This window comes from Molothrus aeneus, chromosome 3, assembly GCF_037042795.1.
Source record: "Molothrus aeneus isolate 106 chromosome 3, BPBGC_Maene_1.0, whole genome shotgun sequence".
NCBI classification, from domain to species: Eukaryota; Metazoa; Chordata; class Aves; order Passeriformes; family Icteridae; genus Molothrus; species Molothrus aeneus.
In genome coordinates, this window is record NC_089648.1 from 7,314,594 (window position 1) to 7,336,613 (window position 22,020).

General features: G+C 49.0%; 1 protein-coding gene across 1 annotated transcript in view; it reads left to right on the plus strand.

Annotated features, from left to right (window-relative positions):
• The first annotated feature begins 3,167 nt into the window (after window positions 1-3,167).
• Window positions 3,168-22,020, plus strand: part of ITPKB (inositol-trisphosphate 3-kinase B) — a 67,128-nt gene continuing 48,275 nt past the window's right edge. The window contains exons 1-2 of the mRNA XM_066546200.1: window positions 3,168-3,254; window positions 4,634-5,708. Coding sequence (XP_066402297.1) covers window positions 4,800-5,708 — 909 coding nt within the window. The 5' untranslated portion in view covers window positions 3,168-3,254; window positions 4,634-4,799. The remainder of the gene's footprint in view (window positions 3,255-4,633; window positions 5,709-22,020) is intronic.

Genomic DNA, 22,020 nt, shown 5'->3' on the forward strand with positions numbered 1-22,020 from the left:
GTACTGATCCCCTGTTCCTCCCACTGGATGCCCCTTGGCAGGCCTGCCCCATCACTCCTAGAAAAAGCCAGCACCCTGCAGTGATCAGCAGCCCCAGCACAGCTGAGCCACCCATGCTGCTCATGGGGCACATTGAGGACAACTAATTTTCCATGAAACATGGTAATTAACGTGTCTCCCTTCGAGTACACAGAGGTGCTGGAGGCCACTAACTTTGACAGCTGTGGTATTTCTTTCCCTAAATGCCTCTTAGCCAGTGTGTCAGTGGGAGATGTTACACAGTTAGGACAGCTCCATGCCCTTCTCTAAGTGTCTGTCCTCGCTTTATTTCAGGCTAAATACATTCTGCAGTGGATATGTGCCCCTCCTAAGTGGAAGATCCTGTTCATTTTAATGGCTCCACTCCCTTGAATGAGGACAAGACAAAAGTTGGCTGGATCAACTCTTTGCCCTAACCCAGCCTGTTTCAGTATCCTTAAGCACTGTAATGATTTTCTTTGGAAGCAGGAAGCATAAATTTAAATTAAGAACATAGCTTAAGGAGAAGCAAGATCTTTTAGCACCCAGCACTGGAGTTTTACTTGAAGAATGTGCACTGAGAGAGTCAGAGTGGAACGATCTTTTTGTTCTCTTTGTACAGCACCTAAGGCAGCGCTGCCAAAGCCACAGAGGAGGCTCCTCAGCAACATCAAGTAACTACAGCAGTACTAGCGCCCAGGGTCTGTGTCTGTGAAAGCAACTTTTCTCTTCTCTTGCTTCCATCCTTGTCCCTGGATTGGACCAGCAACCTGTATGGGTTGTGTTTTCCATTTAGGCTGACCTCAAACACTTGGTTTCCTCTTGATTGGAAACAAGTGTGCTGAAAGCTGTCTGCTCTTTCTTCACTACACAATGTGGACTGCTGCCTGGCTCCTGTCTGGAAACAATTATTTCCCTCATGTACCTACTGGTTCTGAACACTCAAAGACTTATCCCTGGACATTCTTTTCCTTTTTGCACTTTTATTAGCCCCTTCCTTTATAAACAGAACTTGTCATTGTATATAATGCCCACAGAACAGCTCTAGCTCTGTTACTTGACAAAATTGCTGCCATGTTTTAAGGCCAGGTCTCCCTTGAGAGAGTTTTGTATCTGTAAATGTGCCATAGTGAATTCACCACTCCTTTGTCTCTTCTGAGAGGATGAATTTTTGATTGTATTTGAATTTGTGGGACTTAAAGAAAGGGTGGGACTTCAAGCACACGTTGTGGTTACAGTGGTGTAAATATTCTTCAACAACCCCAAAGAATGGTCAAAATCCACACACAGATGTGCAGTAATGCCTCCAAGTATTTGCAGATGCTGTCAGTATAGCATAATGCAGCTGTTTTTAAAAGGAACTTACCTGTTTACCAGCCTGTATTCCTGGATTTATTCTTTCATTCAAATGCTCCTACTTTTTGATGTGTGTATGCAGACACGAGGGAATATGAGCAACAGATGACCAGAATCTGCAGATATTTGCACACAGGGGTAAGCTTATGCCATGGATAGTGCCATTATACTGAGCAGGGTCACTTTTCTCAGAGAGATTGATCTCATACTTTATTTCACAAAGACTAGTTCCCAACTAAGCACAGACTGTGAGGAAACTAACTGGAGTGGAAAGAGTCTATAAATTTCTTTTCCTGCCCTGAATTCAAAATAGCGTTTCTCTTACTGGAAAAACAAACATAAGCTCATTTTGGGTGTCTCTGTCTGCCTGCCTGTGGGATTGGTAGTCCACACCTTCTGCCAATTCGGAGACCTCTCTGCCCCCGTTTATGCTCTAGAGGTTATGTCTTAATTACAGAAAAGCTGATCTGCTGTGACATCAATTTCCCTCTCTAGGGGAAATTCCTAGCTGTGAAATCCTAGCAGAGGCAAATTGCTGTTCTTTTTTCTTTTTCTCTTTTTTTTTTTTTTCCTTTGGCCAGTCCAGATCAACCCCAAAACTGCCATCTCGGTTTGACCTTGACTACCGCTTTGAGAGTGAATCGGAGAGCCTGCTCTCTCTCCTAAAGTGCTGACGTACAGACAACTATTTCCAATGGGTTATCTTGATACAGAACTCGGGCTGTATCACAGCCAAGAGCCTGCTGCTCCTGCCAAGCAGGACCCAAGCCTGGGGGCTGCAGGAGCTGAGAAAGTGCTGTGAATCAAAAAGGATGGGCAGTGTCCTGAACGAGGACACTGCAGCCCTGCCTAAACCGGGGGCAACATCACAGCAAGTCAAAGTCTCTCTAGAGAGATGTGGGGATCATCCTACCTCCCTTGGGTTGTGCTCACCCACAGCCACGCAACCTGGCAGAGGGAGGGCTTTGTGCCAGCCTCGGGGTCGTGTGAATGAGATGACCAACACGCAGAGAAGCAGCAGGACTGAGCCCTGCTGCCTGGGGAAGGGGGATGCCGGGGGAAATGGCTGTGTCAGTCCGTGCCTTCGAGCCGGCTGCGTGGGGAGGTGGGTGGCCTCAGGCTGCGCGCTGCTGGCGCTGCCGGCACCACCCTTTGCCTTGACCGCTGTGCCCGGGGAGGGCTCTGGTGGCCGGCAGCGCTGGGGCCGGGATGCGGAGGCGAGCCGGGGATGCCCCCCCGAGCGGTGCCGGGGCTGGCCGGGGGCTCTGCCGAGCCCGCACCGCACGCCGCGGCCGCGGGTGGAAAATGCCTCGTGTGCCTTGAACCCACAGCCCAGCCACCAAAGCACGGCGACGGTGTTGTTTGTTTTTTTTTTTTCTTAGTTAACAATGGAAACTTTTTTTTTTCAGTATTTCCCTCCAGCCCGAGCCGAGCGACAAGAGAAAAAAAAAAAACTTGTTCCGCTGAGTTCAACCCCAGACAGACTCACAACTTCCTTCCTGCTCTCCTACCCCCCTCCCTCCGCTCTCCTCCTCCTCCTCGCCGCTCCTCTCCCTCTCCTCCTCCTCCTCCTCCTCCTGCTCCTGCTCCTGCTCTCTCCGCCTTTCCAGCCGCACCGGGAGCGGGCGCCGGGGCCGCGGCGCGGGGCTGCCCGGAGCCGCTCGGAGCGCGGAGCCGCCCGCGCAGCCTCGGCCGCCGCGGCGCGGAGGGGCAGAGCCCGGCGCGGCCGGCCCGCCCCGGGGCGAGGAGAGGCGCTCGGGGCCGCGGAGGGAGCGGGAGTCCCGGCAGCCCCGCGGCGATGGTTTCGGCAGCGCCCCGCGGCCGCCGGCGGGCGCTGCCGGGCGGCGCGCACTGAGGGCGGGCGCGGATCCCGAGCCCAGGTAAGCAGCGGCGAAGGGGAAAGGCAGGGGGGTCACGGCCGCCCCTCCGCCGGGGGATGTCCGGCAGCAGCGGCGGGCGCCGTGCGGGGGCCAGCCGGACCCCGCGGGGAGGAAGGGGCGAGCTGGGGGCGCGCAGAGGGGCAGGGTGCTGCCCTGGGCTGTCCCACAGCCGAAGTGTGGCCGAGCACCTTGTGCCGGTGCTCGCTTGGGCAGCCGAGTCCGAATGCTGGGAGCTGTGCCGGGGATCCCTGCAAAAAGTGGCTGTCCGCGCTGCCTGGGCTCTGCTGAGCCTCGTATTGCCTGCACGCAGTGCGTGGAGGGATGGGAAGCCCTTTGGTCACACCGTCAGCTGGGACTGCGCTTGGACTTGAGGGCATTTACCTGCCAGGAGCCTCACAGGGATACCGCTGATAGCATCGCACACGAGTGCTTCCAGAGGCGTGTACACCCATAGCCAGAGTTAGCGCACTGTGTGTAAACAAGTTTGTACTCTCATGTGGGCAGTGTGTTTGTGCAGATCTCAGGAGCGCCCATGCCCCGGCATGGGATGGGGACTGCGACTCCAGGGCACATGGAGCAAACAGGAGATGACAGAAAGCACACTGACATGCACAGGGGAACAGAGAGCCACCTCCGAAAGCAGAGCCTCTCTCACGTGTGTACACAGTCACACACTCGCCACAACAAACAGCACTGCACATCTCTGCATGTGGGGTTCCAGGCTGTGACTTGGAGGCATTTGCAGCCTGCATTGTCCCGGACAGCAGATGTGCACAGGGAAGGCAGATTTAGCCAGGACATTCATGAAGATGTGCAAAGCCGTGTTGTTGCACATGGGAACTTAAAGGACTAACTGGAGATGTGACCCTGTACCATACACAACAGTGCAAGCAGGGAGTCGTCCCATGTATCACATAACATAAATCCATTCCTGAGACTTGGTCTTGCTATAGATGACAGACTGTAGGGTGGCAAATATAAGTTGTTTGGAGTTTTTTATCTTCCTTTAGAAAATGCCAGGTTTTGGGGTGAGCACTTGAAAGCTGCCAACTTTCAGTTCACACCAGTTCACTGTAATTCTCTTATTCTGTTGTGGGAATGGCTGCTGGCTGTGTGTCCTCTCGGACACTGCTGCTGCAGCCGTGTCGACAGGCAACCTGGAGAGGGGGCAGGGAAGGCAGGGAAGAGGGGAAACAGCCGCAAACCTGACTTCCCTTTCCCTCAGATCTTTCGGATGGCTGGCCTGTGTCCCCACGGGTGGCACACTGGGCAGGTGGGAGGGGCGCGCAGGAAGGGAAGAGTCTGGCACGCTGTGTGCCCAGCTGCATGGTGAGCTGAGGGAGGGCACAGAACTACTCTCACTGCTTCTCTCTCCTCAGCTGTCCCGTTTTATGGAGCTGCGGGCTAGCAGGGCCAGCCCAGCTCCCCGTTCTCCTGCTGGCGATGCTGGTGCTCCCGTCGTGCAGAGAACCCGGGCGGCCCCGCAGAGCCTGAGCGCCGAGGCGGCAGTGGCGACGGCCCCCCTGTGCTCCCCGGCTGACTACTATGGCCGTGTACTGCTATGCGCTCAATAGCTTGGTGATGATGAATAGCAACAGCGAGGTGACAAGCGGCGGGAGCAAGACGCCGCCTCCTCCCGGACAAGTGCTGCCCAGGGGTCCGGAGACGCCCGGCAGCTGCCGCTCGCTCCCCGTCTTCAGCCCGGCCCCGGTGCCGCCCCGCTCCCCGCGCTGTGGCCCCGCTTTCCTCTTCCCCCTGCCTGAGGAGCCCCTGAGGCAGCCGGGCAGCCCCGTGGGACGGCGGGGCAGCCGGGGCGAGGAGGGACAGCCAGGGCCTCCCATGGCACGGCAGCTCCAGCGGGAGCTGCACAACGTGCAGGTGAACCAGAAAGTGGGGCTCTTCGAGGCACACATCCAGGCGCACAGCTCTGCTGCCCAGCCGCCCCGCAGCCCCCGGCTGGGCCGGCCCCGTCCGGCCAGCCCCACGGCACCGGCGGTGGCACTCGGGACTGGACCCCGGCCCCGAGCCCTCGGAGAGAGCGAGGCCCCCGATGCTGGTGGGGGGCAGCTTTGTCTGAGCACTGCAGAGCCCCCCAGGAGGTCAGGGATGACGGTGGAGCTGGCAGAGAGCAGCAGCCCCCTGGAGCAGTCCGGGCCTGCAGCACGGCCGGAGGAGGTGGTGGTGGTTCCCACAGGACTGAAGGGCCAGCACCCGGCCATCGGTGGGAGCATCCCTGCCGTCATTGTCACAGACCTGGGGGGCCCGGAGGAGGAGGCGGGCGCCGTGCCCCCTGGCAGCCTGCCCGTCCGGAAGCTCTCATCGTCCTCTGCATCTTCCACTGGCTTCTCCTCGTCCTGGGAGGAGTCCGAGGAGGACATCTCCAGTGACCCCGAGCGCACCCTGGACCAGACCCCCGCCTTCCTGCAGACCCTGGACCAGCAGAAACCCCGAGTGGTGAGTCTTGCAGCAGCCCTGGGGAGGTGGGCTGAAGGGTGGTGGCATCCCTCCTCCAAGGCATGGCTGCAGCAGCAGGGCACAGGTCTGTTGCAGCAGAGTTCTGCAGAGAAACTTTACACTTGCTCAGTGGTGCTCGCTTTCCCTCACACAAAAAGCTTTCAGACTTGGAAGAGGGGTTCCTAGCCGGAAAATCCTCTCACGAGAGAGTAGTGGTACCTGTTTCATTGTGCACAGTCCTTGCAGAGCTTCCCTGGTGCTGCAAAGCTGCCTGCCAGCATGCTTAAAATACATCCATGGACTGCAGCCTTCTGCTGACATGTGGTTACGAGCCTCAGTTTTTCCTCAGCCCAGCTTCCCTGGGTGCTGGAGGTTTCCCATGGTTTACATGAGCCTGAGGGAGAATTTGTTTCCTCCCTGGAGTTGAAACTGTGTGGGCCAACTGTCTGTTCAGGTTTACAGTGATGCCCATCACCACAATGTCTCTGTGTCTTTCACACAGAAGCAAAATGCTCTAGAATTTCTGGTAATTCCCCTTTTGAATAATACTTCTTGCTTGTGGGGTATCTTATATTTTAGGTAAGCGTATTTTTATTAGGTATTTATATTAAGTTCATTTTGTTTCAGGATCTTTGTTGTGGAGCTGGTTGTGAGGCTTAAGGCAAGAGAAATCATCGCCTTAGTTGATTTGTGTGACTCTTAGAGAAGAAAGGTCTCCTCAGAGAGGAGAGCTCTGAGGCATTCTCCAAAGGCATGAGACAGTCATGGGATTTGTTGTGTCACTAGAGGAGTTCATTGCATGTGTGAGTGCATCACACAGAGCCTGCTTTGCTCTGAGCTGTCACACCAGTTGTCTAGAGGGCTTTGAACCACTTTAACCCAGTGCAGGGCACCCATCACGAGGTTCTCCAACCAGCACATGGTCTCTGCTCTCATCCAGCTCTGAGACATTCCATTGATTTGAGCCCAGCACTGGAGCATCCCACTGACAAACCTTGAAACATACTGGACAACACAGTGGCTCCTTAGTTTAATTTAACAAAGGCTCATGAACTTTCAATGATGTATTTCACTATGTTTAATTTCCTGTAGACACATGGTAGTGAAACTCCTGCTAAATGCAATGACACAAGGAAAACTAGTGCAGGGAAACATCTAAGTGAAGGCATCAAACTTGGAAGAACTGAGACTATGGTTTGTAAAACACTCAGCAGACTGAAATAAGTATCTTTTATTTTGTACTCCTTTTGTCCTATTCCAAGAACCAGGCTTGGTTCTGCTCAAGATGGAGCAGCAGCTGAGTAAAAGCAGTTAAGAAAGTTATGAGCCTGTAGTTCATCGTGTTTGCAGACAGTTTTGTATTTTGGGGCTCTCAGCTGATGAATCAGCTTGTTCCCTTTGGGAGCTGCTACAATCCCTCTGCTGATTAAATTCTGCTGGTTTTATGTGCATGAGCTGTAGTAATCTCTGCTCTATTCTCTGCGCTAATGACTGTTCCTAGTGCCAGATCCCACTGATTTGCTGCTGAAAACAGTTCATTGATGGGCAGAAGTATCCCTGATGCTCCTGTGGAAAGCTTCCTGGAGCCTCAGGCTGACTCTGCACAACCTCCCGTGGCCTCCAGTGAGCTCAGCCAGGCCGGCAGTGGCTCAGCAGTGAACAGGCAAGGCTCATTTGTATTGCTAAAAGCTCTGGATGAGAGCGAGCTCAGATCAGGTCTAAGATCAGAGTAACTGCTGGGCTCCATGGGACTACTCAGGCTAAACGAGATGAAGATGTGGTCCAAAATGTGTCAGGCAGCCTAAGGAGGTGCACTTGATTTTGTGTTTCAGTGCTGGAGTCTCAGCAGGGGCAGCAAGGCTAATTTACAATGATACTTTCCACTGGGCTCCACAGGTCCCATGCAGGGCTGATCACTGACTTTGGCAGGTTATAGTCAATTTCTCAGCAGGATCATGTGCAAATGCCCAGTAATTCAAAACTGATTTTGTATAAATAACACCCAGCTTTGTGTACTGGTTGGCAGTATCTTGTAAATCCATAATGACAGCAGAAGGCAGCTACTGAAGCAGTGTCAGGTTGCACACTCATTTGTTTTCATGAACTCACTGTTTCCTTTCAACAACGCACACAGTCTGGAAATGAGTTGTGTAATGAGGGAGAATGTGTGAGAAGCTCTCTCCACAACTCATGCTTTTAGTCAAATCCTGGGAGATCTCAGCCCAGAGAAACCAAGGTGCCTCTGGGTGCCCGTGGGTTGAGTAGATGAACGTAGGGCAGGCAGAGAGCCCTGCCTGTCTGCACTGGGCACTGCTGGCACAGGGGAGGCTCTTGTACCTGCAGGAGAGGTAATGAGGAGCGGCAGGAAAGCAGTTCCTGCTGCAGATACAGTCTGTGCTGCACATCTCACATAGAATGTTTACAGATTTGATAAACAGCAGGCCTGCTCCTGCCCTTCCTTTTTGGAGGCTGTCTGGTTTAGCAAATCTGTTAGGGATGTCCGGCGGCCTATTGTAGTTCCTCCTGACATCCCGGGGAAACAGGCACATCCCTCCGGCTGGCATGGACTCGTCCTCCATTTGTCCTGCAGGTAGGAAACTTTCTTTGTGTTCAGGCCTGAAAATTGGCCAGTAAGAAAATCATGTTGCCAAGTGCAAGGGAAGGAGGTATTGTGGCCACAGTTTTGGACGCTGTGACCCAGAGCAGCTCTCTTGAGTGAAACGGGCTCTGTGTCTGTTTGTTGAAACAGTTTGCTCAGTGCTGTCCCTGTCCCTGTCCCTGGATAGCACCAGGGGACAGTGACCCTGCCACGGTGGTTGCAGACGTGTGAAGTGCAGTGACAGTAAGAGCACGGTGACGTTTTGCTGTTTAATTGCAAATCCACTTAAGGTCTGAGTAAACTTCCCTGTAAGGGCTTCTGCAGCTGTGGCTTTCCCCGGGCTGTGGGCTGCTGCCGGAGAAACCCCACGCTTGTTTGTTGATGGTTTCAGAGACACTCGAGCGATTGCACTTCTGGGGCTGTGTGGGAGGGACGGGCTGTCCGGGCAGCACCTTGGGATGGGACACTGTGGTTTGGAAATGCCACAGGGGAGCACTCTGTGCACACCCCCTGTGACCAGCACGGGCAGTTTGGGGAAGGAGATGACCTGAGGCCTCTGCTCACCAACCACCTGAGGCAGGAGGATGCAGAGACTGCTGGAAGGCACCTGCCTCCCTTGCTGTCTCATGCTGATGGGGAGAATTTCTCCCCTCCTGGCTGATCACATAGGTTGGGGTGTGTAGGGAAGGGAGAAGGTGCTCCTTTGTCCCAGGTTCTGAGTGGCGCAGGTAGCCTGAAATGGCAGCCCAGTCTCTTGAGGAGATTTCACACCTAAAACAAGATACCTTCTAGCTGTGACTCCCACTGGCTTCTCGACTGGAAAAATAGCAGAGTACCAGCTTTGCCATTTTGGGGGCTCTGTTGGCTCTTCCCAAGGAAGAGCTGATAACCAGGATGTACTCTGCAGCAGGAGACTTGTCCCACTCTTGGAAACTGGCTGCGCCCCTTAAGCAAAAGATATTCCAAAGCTGGTCATTAGTGAGTCCTTGTCATTGACCTAAATTCCCTAGTTTGTCAGCTTCTCCAAAACTGGAGACAAAGCAACAGACAAGTGGGGGCAAAGGCAGGAACTGTGCAAGTAAGCACGTACTATAGAAAAATTACATGTTGGGGGGGAAAGGAACCCCTTCCTGGAAAAACAGTGCAAGACACTGCAGTGTTCCTCTTCCTGGCTTTCCCACAGCTGCTGTGGAAACACAAGGATGTACAGCAGAATAGTAATCAAGGGACTTGGTACTCTGTGAAACTTCTGCTCCTTTCGGCAGGCTGAATAGATTTCTCAGAATAAGAGACTTCCATTAACCTGTGCGAAATGGCAAGGACTTTTGGAAAAAGCTAACGGCAGTGCTGATGACAGGCATTCTTTTAATTGATTTATTTGTTTGACTCACAATGGCTGTTAATGCAGTCCTGAAAGGAGCCAAGTTTAGATAGGGCTAGTGTCAGCCAAGGGCCTCTGGGACCTTTGCTTATTTCTCTTTGAGATGTTCCAAGGCATAAGCTGACAACAGGAGTCCTGATTTGTTCCTATAAAAATCAATCAAATTAAATATGCTTTCATTCCCTTTCCAAGCTGTCGCTGTGATCAGGAAGTCTCCCTGTTACAGAAACCATGACCACATGGCTGTGGTGATACATGCAAGCCCTGTGAATATATATCTTTATGCCAAGTGTGTTTATGTGTTTTACTCCTTACTCCCACTGTGTTTGTCTTAAAAGCTCCTAAGCTTATGAGCTAGTGAGTGGTATCTCTGATTTACTATCAATATAATGCTTGGTGTGTTAGGGCCCTGCTGGCTTACTCAGAAGAGCGACTGTTCTTTTAGCAGTGCACATCATTGACAGGGAAGATGCTTAGCACACCTGGTAAGCTGCCAAAGGATGGAGTCTCCTCGCTGCAGGAAGACCAGGGGGAGAGGGGAATGAGGTGGGCACCTGTGTGTTTCCCCTTTCAGAGCAGCAGGCTCAGCAGGCCTGGCAGCACGGCGTGTTCTGCCTGCCAGGATGGGATGGGGACACCCCGGTGCTCACAGGGCTGGGCAGAGCTTCAGGCTCTTTGTGGATGGAGGCTGTGCGCTCCAGGGACTTCACAAAGCACCACTCCCTATTCCATAGCTACTCCTCTACCTACTCACGTCACCTTCTCAGGGAATAAGAAGCTTTTTTATGGGCTCCCACCCACGGAGGCCAAGTGAAGATGCTGCCATAACCCAACGAGAGACATATGGTGCTACTTCAAGTCTGTTTTCATCAGCACTTTTAAGCTCATTGGGAAGGGTTTCTTCTCTGTGCACATTCTCCATGATTGACAGGGCAGGAATTACATGGCACATAGCAGATCCTTTTCATAGAGGGACTCACTTGCTAGCACAGCTGCTGTCTCTTGCATATTTTGTTTCTCAAAAAAAACTTCATGCTGAAAGCATCCATGAAAGTAGCAAAATAAACCTCCCCCCATACTTCTGAGGTGCAGGAAGCACAAACATTAGGCCCATCATCCTTAGGGTCCCCAGCTCTGGAAAGAGCCAGATTTCCTCCTCTTCTGGTGGGAATTGCAGGATGTCAGGAGCTTGCGTGTTTGGATCCTTTGGATGGAAAACTGAACGTCCACAGAGCGAATTTCATGGATCAGTGGAAACTTCAGAGTTTTGTCTTCATCTTTTTAGAGGCTTGCAATGACAAAACCCAAACTGTAGTCAGCACCTGTCTCATGTTTTCCATATTATTTCTGTAATGTGTTAGGACAGATTTGCATGTGAAGAAAACATTAGTGCAGCACTGAGTTCTCATGTGCCATGTGATGGCTGAAAGCCACTGCTGAGCTAATATTTTCTTTACATGTAATTCTGTTCTAGCTCACTACAGAAATAACGGCATCTATGGATGACACTAAATGTTGCTTCAGCTAAGATTAGTCTTCTGTAATGGTTGGAGATTATTTTGTTTATACCAGTAGGTAAATTTGTGCAGTAAATTTGACCTGCTTTCTTCCAATGAATCCCAGCCAAGCTTTCTAAGAAAGATATGTTAACATTTAACAGACAGTGAAAACTAAATGTTAACATTTTCAAATCACTGAGTAACTTTGCAGCTAATCCCTTTTCTTAAATGGGACTTTTTGGGGATTGCTGGCTCCTACACTTGCTGTGTCACTTGAAATGGCCCTTTTATGGCATTCATTTTGCTTAGCCTTGCTGGGTGTCTCCTCAGGCATCCTAAGGTTCTCCTAATGTAGCTTTCTTCTCTCTCACTCTAATGGGATTTTGACAACCAGCCCAAGAGTTTGCTTTAAGACAGAGGAATCTGTTTCTGAATGTCTTCTATAAAATTTATTGGAATTTCATTTTTTTTCCTACACATAAAAGCCCAGGTCATGCATAGCCTGCACAACGGCTCCAAGTAGTTCAGAAAGCTGATTCAGTATGAGGTCTACCAGCCTCACAAGCAAGTGCCTGTGATTGGCTTTTAAATCAGTGTTTGGGCAGCAAAATTCAACTTGCTCTGCAACAGGATGCTCATCCAGCAGTGCCTTTCAGCATGAATTGGTGCAGGTACATTCAGAAGTTGTGGGTCTCCAGCTGCAAGTTTCAGTCTGGGTGCATGCACTGTGAATGCACTGGGAATTGGTGGAAGCCTTTGGAAAATGCAGGCTGCAGCTCCTTCTTTCCCAGGCACAGCTCAGCCCAGAGCTGCTGTCACAGCTGTGTGCCTGTGGAGATCCTCATCGCTGCTGTCAGCCATGGATGCATTTACAGAGTGGTTTCTGACCTTAATTTCCCAGAGATGGGTAATACTGGAGTCAGGAGCTGCTGCAGGCTACTAAAACCCATGTTAGACTCTTCCCTCTCTCAATATTTATTTCAGCCTTTTCATACATTTCAGCCATGAAAAGAAAGAGGTGATTTTCTTTTTTTTTTTTTTTTTTTTTGTAGTAAAGAAAGTTCTTTTCATTAATGACATGGGAAAAGGGACAAGCCAGTAGAAGGAATTCAATTCTTCTTTTAGATGTAAGATTTGTTGCTGGTCAAAACACAAGGATTGCTTTTGGAAGGAGAAATTAGGGGGTAAAACAGCAAGTGCTTAGCACTTACAACTACTTCTTGTAAGCAGTACAGTGTAGTATCTGATCAGTGCTACACAACAGGAACTTCATTAGCATTCTGCACTGTTGTGGTTTTAAGTAATAGTAAAGCATCCCTCGTCTCTGTGAAAGACAGAGATGTGCTCAGGAGGGACATGCCTGCAGACATTTTAATGAGTTAGATTCTAAGGACAGAATCAGGTTGTCTCTTCACTGTTTGCTTCACACACTTGATTTGCAGAGGTGTTGGCACCTGGGGCTGCTGTGGCGTGGACCTCGCTGAACTGATGTGAGTTTTTCCCAGGGTTTCATCCTTGACTTTAAATCTTGTACTTGGCATTTTGGACAATAGGGTTCCTGTACTGTGCAAAGCAGAGGGAGGACTCATGGGGCGCGCAGTCTTTGCTGTCACAAAGCTCCCTGCAGCCACAATGAGGACCAGTATATCTACACCAGGAGTGACCAGCACAACATTTTGGTCGAATGGCTATGATAAGGACATGACACAACTCTTTCCTCCCACCCCATCAGCATTTGCAGAAGGGGCTGTTTAGCAAGGGCTAAGCAATGGCAGCACCTACCTTCAGCATCAGCTCCTTCTCCTCCCCCTTCGCTTCCTGTCCCTTTGCCCTTGCTTGGGCAATTCATCTGCAGCAAGATAGAATCAAAGAACCCTCTTCCTTTGCTAAACAATTTGCTCCTTTTGTTAGGGTCAGATAAAACGCTGATAAAAGCTGTTGTAGCTCCGCTGAAGCCAGCAGGAGTGTGCTGCAGGTTTGGCCCTTGATCGTTTTTCTTTGCTGTGCTCACTCCTGCATGTATCCAGTTACATCTTGTGGTAAATCCAACCTTAAGCTGAATTAATGAACCAGAGGTGCAGTCCCTCTGGGGAGGGTTCACAGGTACAGTGCTTCAGAGCCTTTGGAGACAGGAGGTTTGTAAATGGAAAGTTCTGCAGGGAGGCTTTTTGGAAGCTGCATTTCAGGGTTGGGTGCTTTTCTCTCATTTCTTGCTCAACAATTTCTGATCCCTGCCACTCAGGAGAAGGGTAGGAGCCAAGGCTGGCCTTCAGCTCACCACTGAGCCTTGTTGGTTGCAAACCTGCATTTTGGGAAGGAAGGCGTAGGATTAGTTTTTACCCCATTGAGTTAAATGCGTTCAAAACATTTTCATTAAAGGGGGACTTAAGTACAAGCCCAGGGGTACCTCTCAAAAGAGGGGAGACCAAGGCTCCAAGAAGAGGTGGGAGGAAGGAGGAGGTGAGCAGCCTCCTTCTCACCATGTGGACCATAGGACTTGCTTTGCTGGCAGCTGCAAGCTCCATTAGTTATCCAGGGGTATCCTCCCACTGCAGGCAAGGTACAGAGCAGCCAGCTGGAGAATTAGCAGCGTGTCCAAATGTAATATGGTTGCTATTATGGGTAATATATATTTAACACTCTGCAGGGACCGTTTAAACCTGCATCTGCAGGAAGGGGAAAAAAGTCAGGTTTGCTTTCTTGGCAGACTGCAGATGAGAGAGTCCAATCTATAATCTCTCTTGGTATGTTTTATGTGGGTGGGTTTTGTTAAATTACAGGCAAAGTTATTGCACCCCTAGGCTACTCACATTAAATGCTTCTCCAATTTTAGCAACATTCTTTCCAGGCTCAGCAACATTTGTTTTTGTCTTCTCTATGGCAATTGATGAGCTCAGTCTGAAATGTATAACTCCACGGGATCTCCTGTTATATATTTCTTCCCCAGCTGTAGCTGAATCGGTGCAGTGTAATCCAATGACTTGTTGTAATGCCTAATGCTTTCTTTAATACATTCCAGATTAAAGGAGTCAGCAAAGTTTACAGATCCAAAGTAATAAATTTAAACAATAATAATGGCAAATCCAAAACCATGGTTATGTCTTGAAAATGCTGGGCTTTTTTTTTTCCTCATATCTTTTCTGGTCTGGCTAAAGTCTGTTTTTAGGAAACTGAACAGGACAGATAAAAGATGATGAGACAAACAACTTAATCCCTTAATAATGTCAAGTGGAAAATCCAACAACAGATTGGCAAGAAACTGTAATAACAACTGCTAAGTGACCCTTACTGAGGACTAAAGAACGGGTTTTAAAGGCTGAACTTGGGACATAATTAGAGATGAGCCTGAATCAGTGCCCATAGGCTCAAATATTTCTTTGAACTCTGAAATGGAGCCAAATTCTTTTTTTTTTTTTTTTTTTTTGAAATCCATGCCTGTACAGCATCATCTTAGCTGCACTGAGGCCAGTTCAGCATCACCTCATACCTTGTACTGCCCTGGGAACCCACACCAAATGACCATGAGCCACCCCAGGGTGGTATTCCCACCTCTAGGTGCTGTTGCAGATGGAGTGTGGGATAACAGCTGGTGTGCAAAGAAGGGATGGGCAGTGCCTCCAAGTGGGAGGAGAAGAGATGAGCATTCCTGCATTGACCTTTCAGTCCCAGCATCTCACCTTGCCAGGGACCCCTAAACTGTAAATAGTCTTGGGCTGCCATTAATAGATAGACCTTGAAAGCAAGGCATGTGGTCACAGGAGTAGGAGGCACTTGGAATTGTAATTGCCAGAGCAGCTTCAGAAAGAGGGTGTAAGTTATTATCTCTCCTTGGAGCCATATTTACTTAGAGCTGACAGCCCTCCACCCTGGGGTTCCTGGGAGGAATGTCTTGCTGGGGTGGAGACCAGGGCTGCCAGAAAGGAAACAAAGGAAAGAGATTTTAAAACGGTGGCTTATCTCTATCCACCTGAATTACTGTTGTATTTTAAAAGAATATGGGAAAAAGGATTGTTTGAAAAAGCCTTGACAAGTGTACTCTCCCAGCTCCATTGTTTTAACCTTCTCCTAGGAATTTGTGTATAAAATGTTCTCAATTCAGTTTATCTCTGCTTGACAAATCCTGTGTTTCCCTTCCGTGCTTTTAGTGGAGTGGGAACTAACCTTGATCTTTTTGCAAAGCAAACAGAAGCTGGATGTCACATTCCCACTTTCACACACAAACAGTGCGTGTCACAGCTTTTGAGCAAGATGTACAGTCACCGACAAAAAATTGTGTAAAGTTCATATTCAAGATGAGCTTTTAGAAAAGCAGCTCCAAATTGAACCAGGCTCTCAGAGGAGGGAGCAATTGGTGTTGTCTGGCTCTCGTGGAAGCCACCTTGCTCAGCAGGTTAAAACAAATGGTCTGAAGCCAGGACTGTAGCTCAGCTCCTCCATTAGCAGCCCCTCATCTATGTCTCATCTTGAGGAGAAAAGACTTGGCCTCTCTCCTCAGGTCTCTATTTCCTCATGTTGCCCTGTGTTGCTGGATTGGCTTTTCTGAGCCAAGGGAAGCAGCAGAGGAGTCCAGGTGGTCACAAGTGACCAAAACATTGACCAGAGGCTGGGCTGGTAATGAGAGGGAAAAGCAGAGGTAGCACGATGCCACCTAGTCTGTTATTGTCCTCCCCATGTCATACATCCCAACCAACTCTGGTATTTGGTTTTTGAGCATTTGAGCAGCTCAGGAGGCAGTTCCAGATTCCAGGTTTGTTCCTGTGGATGGGAACCCTTCCCAGAAGGGAGAAAGCTCAGAGGAGCCTGTTTAATATAGGCTGATCTCATGCTTGAGCATATGCAGGAGTTGACCTTTCAGTGCTGAAATAAGAAGTGATGGGAATAGAATAAATCACAGTGTTGAAAGAAAAGCCAAGGAGCTCAGAGATGCTCCTCAGGAGAAGGAATCAAGGTAGGGAGGCTGAGAGCCACAGAAGGGCCAAATGACAGATTCAAAAAAGCAATCTTTCAGCAGTGAGTTTGATGGATCTTTGCAGAGCAAAGGCTGTTGAGATGAGAAGTGGGGATATGATGTGATGAGCCCAAAAAGTGAATTTTGTTTGGGTGGATAGGGTGGAAAGACTCTTTTAGGGATGCTATCCTGAAAAAAATCTGCAAGACCTACCGATAGGTTGGATGTGAGGACTGAAAGAGATCCAAGTTTTCCACTTACTAAAAGTTTCAGGGTAGTAGCAAAACATGCACAAATGGGAGCAGTAACATTTACACTTGCACTGCAAAGGCATAAATTGTTCTGTGAATCGCCAGGCTACAAAGAATCAAGCCTCTACATTGCATTGCAAGCCTCAGAGCTTTCATGTCTTGACTGAATCCAAATCTAAATTTTCTGTCACCTTGACAGGAGACAGCTCCAAGCCTCTGTGGTACATCCACTTCACCTTCAGGGGCCTGGCTTTGAATGCAGGATTTTTCCAAGAGAACCAAAACTCTAAGCACTCTCCTCATACCTGGAAGCCACAGCCTGATGAGGTACTCCTTCTGTGTGGTGGCCTCTGTTGGAGCCCAGCTCCCTGTTCTGCCTCAAGAGAGAGTGGCTCAGAGCTTTTTCAGAGCCCATCACTGCCTGGACAGAGGCTGGGGTTTGCCCTCCTGGCCTCCTCTTCCTCTTCTGTGTCCCCAGGGCAGTCAGAGCCTCAGAGCCAGAAAAACCCTGGCAGGACAGGAGATTGTAGGAGCTGGCTGGATCTGGAAGAACAGTTTTTTGGCAGAGAATAGATTTTCCAGCAAATGTCAGGGGAGAGGGGGAGTCAAAATGATTCACAAATTCAAACACATTTTCTGAATAGTTCTGGCCTAGAAAAAAAAATACAGAGGTGGGGGAAGAAGGAGGGATGTTAAAAATAGCAGTGCATGTCATTCTGACACTTTCAGAATGAACTGTTTCATTTTGGGGATGGTTTGTTTATGTTTTGCAAGTATTTGAAATGTAGATTTGATTCAAAAGGGCATTTTTCACTTAAAACTTGACCTCACCACTAAAACACATTGAAAGAAGAGAAGAGAAAAGGTTTTTTAGGACTTTCATAACCCAAAATGAAACACCTCCTTTTGCTTTGGCTCCAGATGAGACATTGTGGAGTTTTCCTTTCGCAGCCCCATGATCTTAGCTGTGTCCAGCCCAACCTGAACATTTCCTCTCCCCTAGTTTTTTGGTTGAGCTCTGGTGTTAAAAAATAAATCCAGCTCCCACACTGGCCAATCCTTAAGTCTAATGCCATGGAGCAAGTACTTTAGTTTATTCTGAGGTCAACCACACATTGCTGTGATTCAGACTGAAACCTGTGGTATCAAATTAATAAGAGCTGTAGGTTTTGTAGATAACTGGCATCTTCCCCAGAAGATGCAGTGTTGAACCTCATTTAGAAAAATAACCCAAACTCCTGAGGCCCTGAGATCTGATCTAGAAATCTTCAGAGAAGCCAGAGTTTGCAGACAGCTGAATGACAGACTTTCACTCCCCTGACACTCACACTGGTCTCATTCAAGTGATTCATTAAAGGAAAATGAGCAAATAGCTGGTAATCACTTTGCTGTAGCCAAAACGTGCTGTGCCACAGAGTTCCCCAGGCAGAGGGGAAGGAGCACACATGTTTGCTGTACCATGAGCCATAGCTGAGTTTACTGTTCCCTGCTGTGTTTTCTGCCTGGCTGAGACACATTGTGCCATTTCCTCATCCCTTGGTGACTGAGTGGAGCCTCCTTGCCTGAGATTTACCTGAGCCCTTCCTCTCTGTGCCTTGGGAGGGTTTGGGCACAAAAGAGGGAGAGCATAGATGCTACAGTGTGGGATGGCAAACTTCTTAACATCAGCCCCTTTGGGGCAGGGGCTATAGGAAAGATCTTTTCCATTCATGGGAAAATCCTGAGTTTCACCTGAAGTGGGCAGATTTTTAAGCATTTTTCTGCCCTGCTGTAATATGAGCGTTACTGGAAGATGGATCTCATAATGTGGACAGGATACGGATATTTTTGTGATAGAGGAGAGGGCTGGCAGTGGCTGAGCATCAGAGCAGGCTGTGCTCCCTGCTGGGATAGCTCTGATACTTTCTGTGGTGGCTCAGGGTCCCCCAGCAGTGGAGAGGGCAGGGATCAGTGCCTGTAGCAGGATGAGGAGTCAAGGCCAATGAGTGCATCAGCGATGCAATTCCCTCGATCATTTACTGTTCAAACACTGCCAACTCAAGCTCTCCCAGAAAACAATGAGGATTACCTTAAAAACTACCAAAAGTTTCAAGGTTTTTTGAAGTGCTGGTCTTGTTTGATTGTTTTCCTGGTTTCCATGCCTATTAAGTCGCACTCAGGACAATTTTTCAATCTGTTCTCTGTGAGGCAGAAGCCGAGAAATGTACTTTTTAAAAAAACCTGAAAACTCAAGAATCTCAGCTACCTGATGATGCAGGAGCTGGGGGCTGTGAGAACAAGGCAGAGCTCATGTCAGAGCTGCAGGAGTGGGCAAAGGGCCTGTTGAAAGAGCTGCTTCCCTGGGTTGAGAGTAGGGCTGAATGGAAAGAAAGGCCAGGAGGGCAGAACGTGTAAGCCGATTCTGCCTGCCTGGAACAATCGGAGAATGCCAGCGCTCCCTCCCCGCCCCAGCTGAAACAAAAAGCCCATACACAACTAAAGCAAAATCTGCCTTCCTGTTTGTATGCCTGTCGTGAGGCCTGGGAGGGCAGGTGGTGTTTGACTCCTGCATCCCCACCAAAACCCAAAGTCCTCTCTCTCCCAGCTGAATGCAGAGGCAGGGGTGCAGGAGGAGATACAGGCGGTCACTGAAGAGCGAGGACTGTACAAACTGCACAAGAGGGCTCACACTCCTTCCCTGCTGATAGTTCATATAAAACACAATTTGAGAGCTAATTACTTTTTCTACTTGTAGAAGTGATTCACAGGTTTTTGACACAAGCAGCTGCCAGGAGATGGGAGTACAGCTTTGATTATGTTAGAGGAGGCAGCGACTTTCGGAGTGAGCAACTGCATTTGGACAGTGTGTGGAAGGTTGTATACATCCGTCAGCAAGGAATCTTAGGCTGTGATAGGTCCCAGAAAATACCAGGCAGGGTTGCTGAACCATCCCAAACCACCTTGTCATTGAATGGTGCAGAGGTGCTGTGTGAAGTGATGCCAAGCATTCTCTAGCAGCTCTAGTGGTGTTTGGATTTCAATTTACTCTCATCAGATATGCTGACATGTTCCCCAGTTTGCCCTTGAATTAAGATGCTGCAGTGTTCATTTTTCCCCCTTCCAGCTGACAGGAATGTGTCCTTGCTCCTCCATGGGGAGGAAAGCAAGAATACTCTTTTTAGCATGCCCTTAGAGCTATTACATGTTTAAAGGGAATTAATCCTCAGAGCAAAGGCCAGGACACCTATGGAAAGCTTTCAGTTTGTTTATTCGAACTGAAATATGATTGTGTGTGTGGCATTCCAGCTGGTGGGCTGTTCCCAGGTGCTCCATCTGCAGGGAGCACTGCAGTGAAATCACACCAAGAGGGCAGTTCTGAAGGCTGCCTACAACCTGCAGCTGGTCTTCTGGAGAGCGGATGCCTTTGGAAAGCTAGCTAGAACTCCTGATGGCGTAACAAACAGAATTAGAATATTTCCAGGATATAAAATTGAGGGAGGGAAGTGGCTTTACTGGCTATTGTCAGAAAACAGAGGTTTGCATAACAGCAACATTTTCCATGTACTGGCGCAATGAAGTTCCTTGCTTGGGAATGAAATTGCAAGTCAGTTTTAGACAGCGTGGCCAGCTGTAACGTAGCACACATTGCAACACACATGCTGAATGTTATTACTTGGTGTCAGTGTTTATTGAAGCTAGTGGGGATTTGAGAAACCAGCTCTGGCACGGGAAACACTAACAATGTGATGGCACTTAATGTCTCAGAGAGTGTAAGAACTTTGGGGAATAAATTCTCCAAAGACAGAATACTTTAGAAAATACATGCTAATCCCTTTAAAACCCCTAAGACACTTTAATTTTCGTATTGGGTGATGATAAGCCACAGATTTCACCACTAATCTAAAAAAATACCCTGTGGTTTTTGGAAAAGCACGGGAAGCTCCAGGTGCAGGTTCTGTGGCAGATTTTGCAGTGGCAGCTCCAGCTGATCTCACTGGAAAGACTTTATTTGCTGCTGTCTGCTGGTCCCTTGCTGTCTTCTTTTGCTACTGCAGGAACCAGGGTCGGCGAATTTGAACTACACTTCCCTGTCACCTTTATGGAGAAGGTTCAGCACTCTAGAACTTCAGTTTAGCTGCAAGACTGGAATCAGATTGAGCCAAATCAATTCTGTTGTATCTCTATTGAGTCTGGTGGGCTTGCACAATGGATAAATGTGACCCAGAGTAAGAATAACACCAACCACAGATGGCTGGGTTAAGTGTATTGTTTGTATTCATGGCTAGACCATGGAGAGCTGCCTGCGTTGCAAAATCCCCCTCCCATCTGGCTCCTTCAAGGCATCTGAAATCACAGCAAGGGGAGACCAGCAACAAAATGTGGCACAAAGACTGAGTTTCCCCTGTGCTCAGAGATGTGGACCTGTTGGCAGTGGTGCATGGGCTCAGCTCACCAGCTGTGCTGAGCTGGCATCCCAGGGAGCAGGAGAGGTCACATTGCTGTGCCCTCTGATGGCAGTAAAGTTATAAATACATTTTTGGAGCAAAAATAGGAACCATCCGCCACAGCTATTTGTAATGACATAAGAATAAAGTTAGATTTTGGAGTTTTTTTCCCTCTGTTTCTTAGCAGGGCTGCTGAGCTCTCCAGCAGAACAGGAAGTAGGCTGAGGAGCTGTTTGAGTAACCAGGGTCGTCAGTCAGATCAATGGAAAAAGCGGTTTGAGTACACTCTGTGAAAGTGCAGTCAACAATTTTGAAATTACTGCAGCTTCTCTTCCTAGGTCAGGGCTCTTGTTCATGCCAAGGGGACTTAAGTTACTACTGCTCTTTCTGTAAGCAAACAGAACATTTCGTTTTGATGATGTACATAATGTGCACCCAGGGGTGAAGCAGAAAGCTTTCCCTTGGTGTCCTTGGATCAGATTCCAGATGAGTTAGGAGATAATTTGATCAAGATCCTATGTAATTTTGAGATGTCTACCATGCTATTTGGAGGAAAAGTAAACTTGCATTTATTGGGAGTTGGGCATGCAGAGGTCAGAGTAGGTGAGGAGCAAGGGAGAGGTTAAGAGACAACATTTTGCAGTCAAGGAGGAAGATGTACAATTGTCAATCTCAGAATTGAGGCTGATCCTACATTTTAATGACGCTTGGAGCTTCTTTCATGTTTTGCAAGTTCAGCTGAGAACTGAATGCATGCCAAATGAATCTTTCAAGGGAAGTGGAGCTGGGTTGAAAATATCTCCAGCACAGATAATTCAAAGGAAGTGCAACTTTCAAAAAAAACCCATGTGAAATGGCTCTAAGAATCTACCTGTTTTTTCCTGTTTACTTTTTTTCTTTTTTCTCTTTCCTTCCCTTAGTCCTACATTTCACCTCTCCTCTGCCATCACAGGTCACCTGTGATGTCCTACATTTCACCTCTCCTCTGCCATCACTTTTTTTTGCCTTTAGTTGATCTCACAGAGGCATACAAAGGGTTTTCGGTCCCGTCACATGCTCCAGCTGGAACTAGAGCACGATTCCTTTCTGACACTATTTTCTCCAGGATTCTGTCAAGCTGAGCCTCAGACCCTCCCTGCTTTTTCGCTGATTGTCTTTTCAGCTGTCCTCCTCTTGCAACACTCCCGTGGCAGCCAGGCAGAGGCCGGGG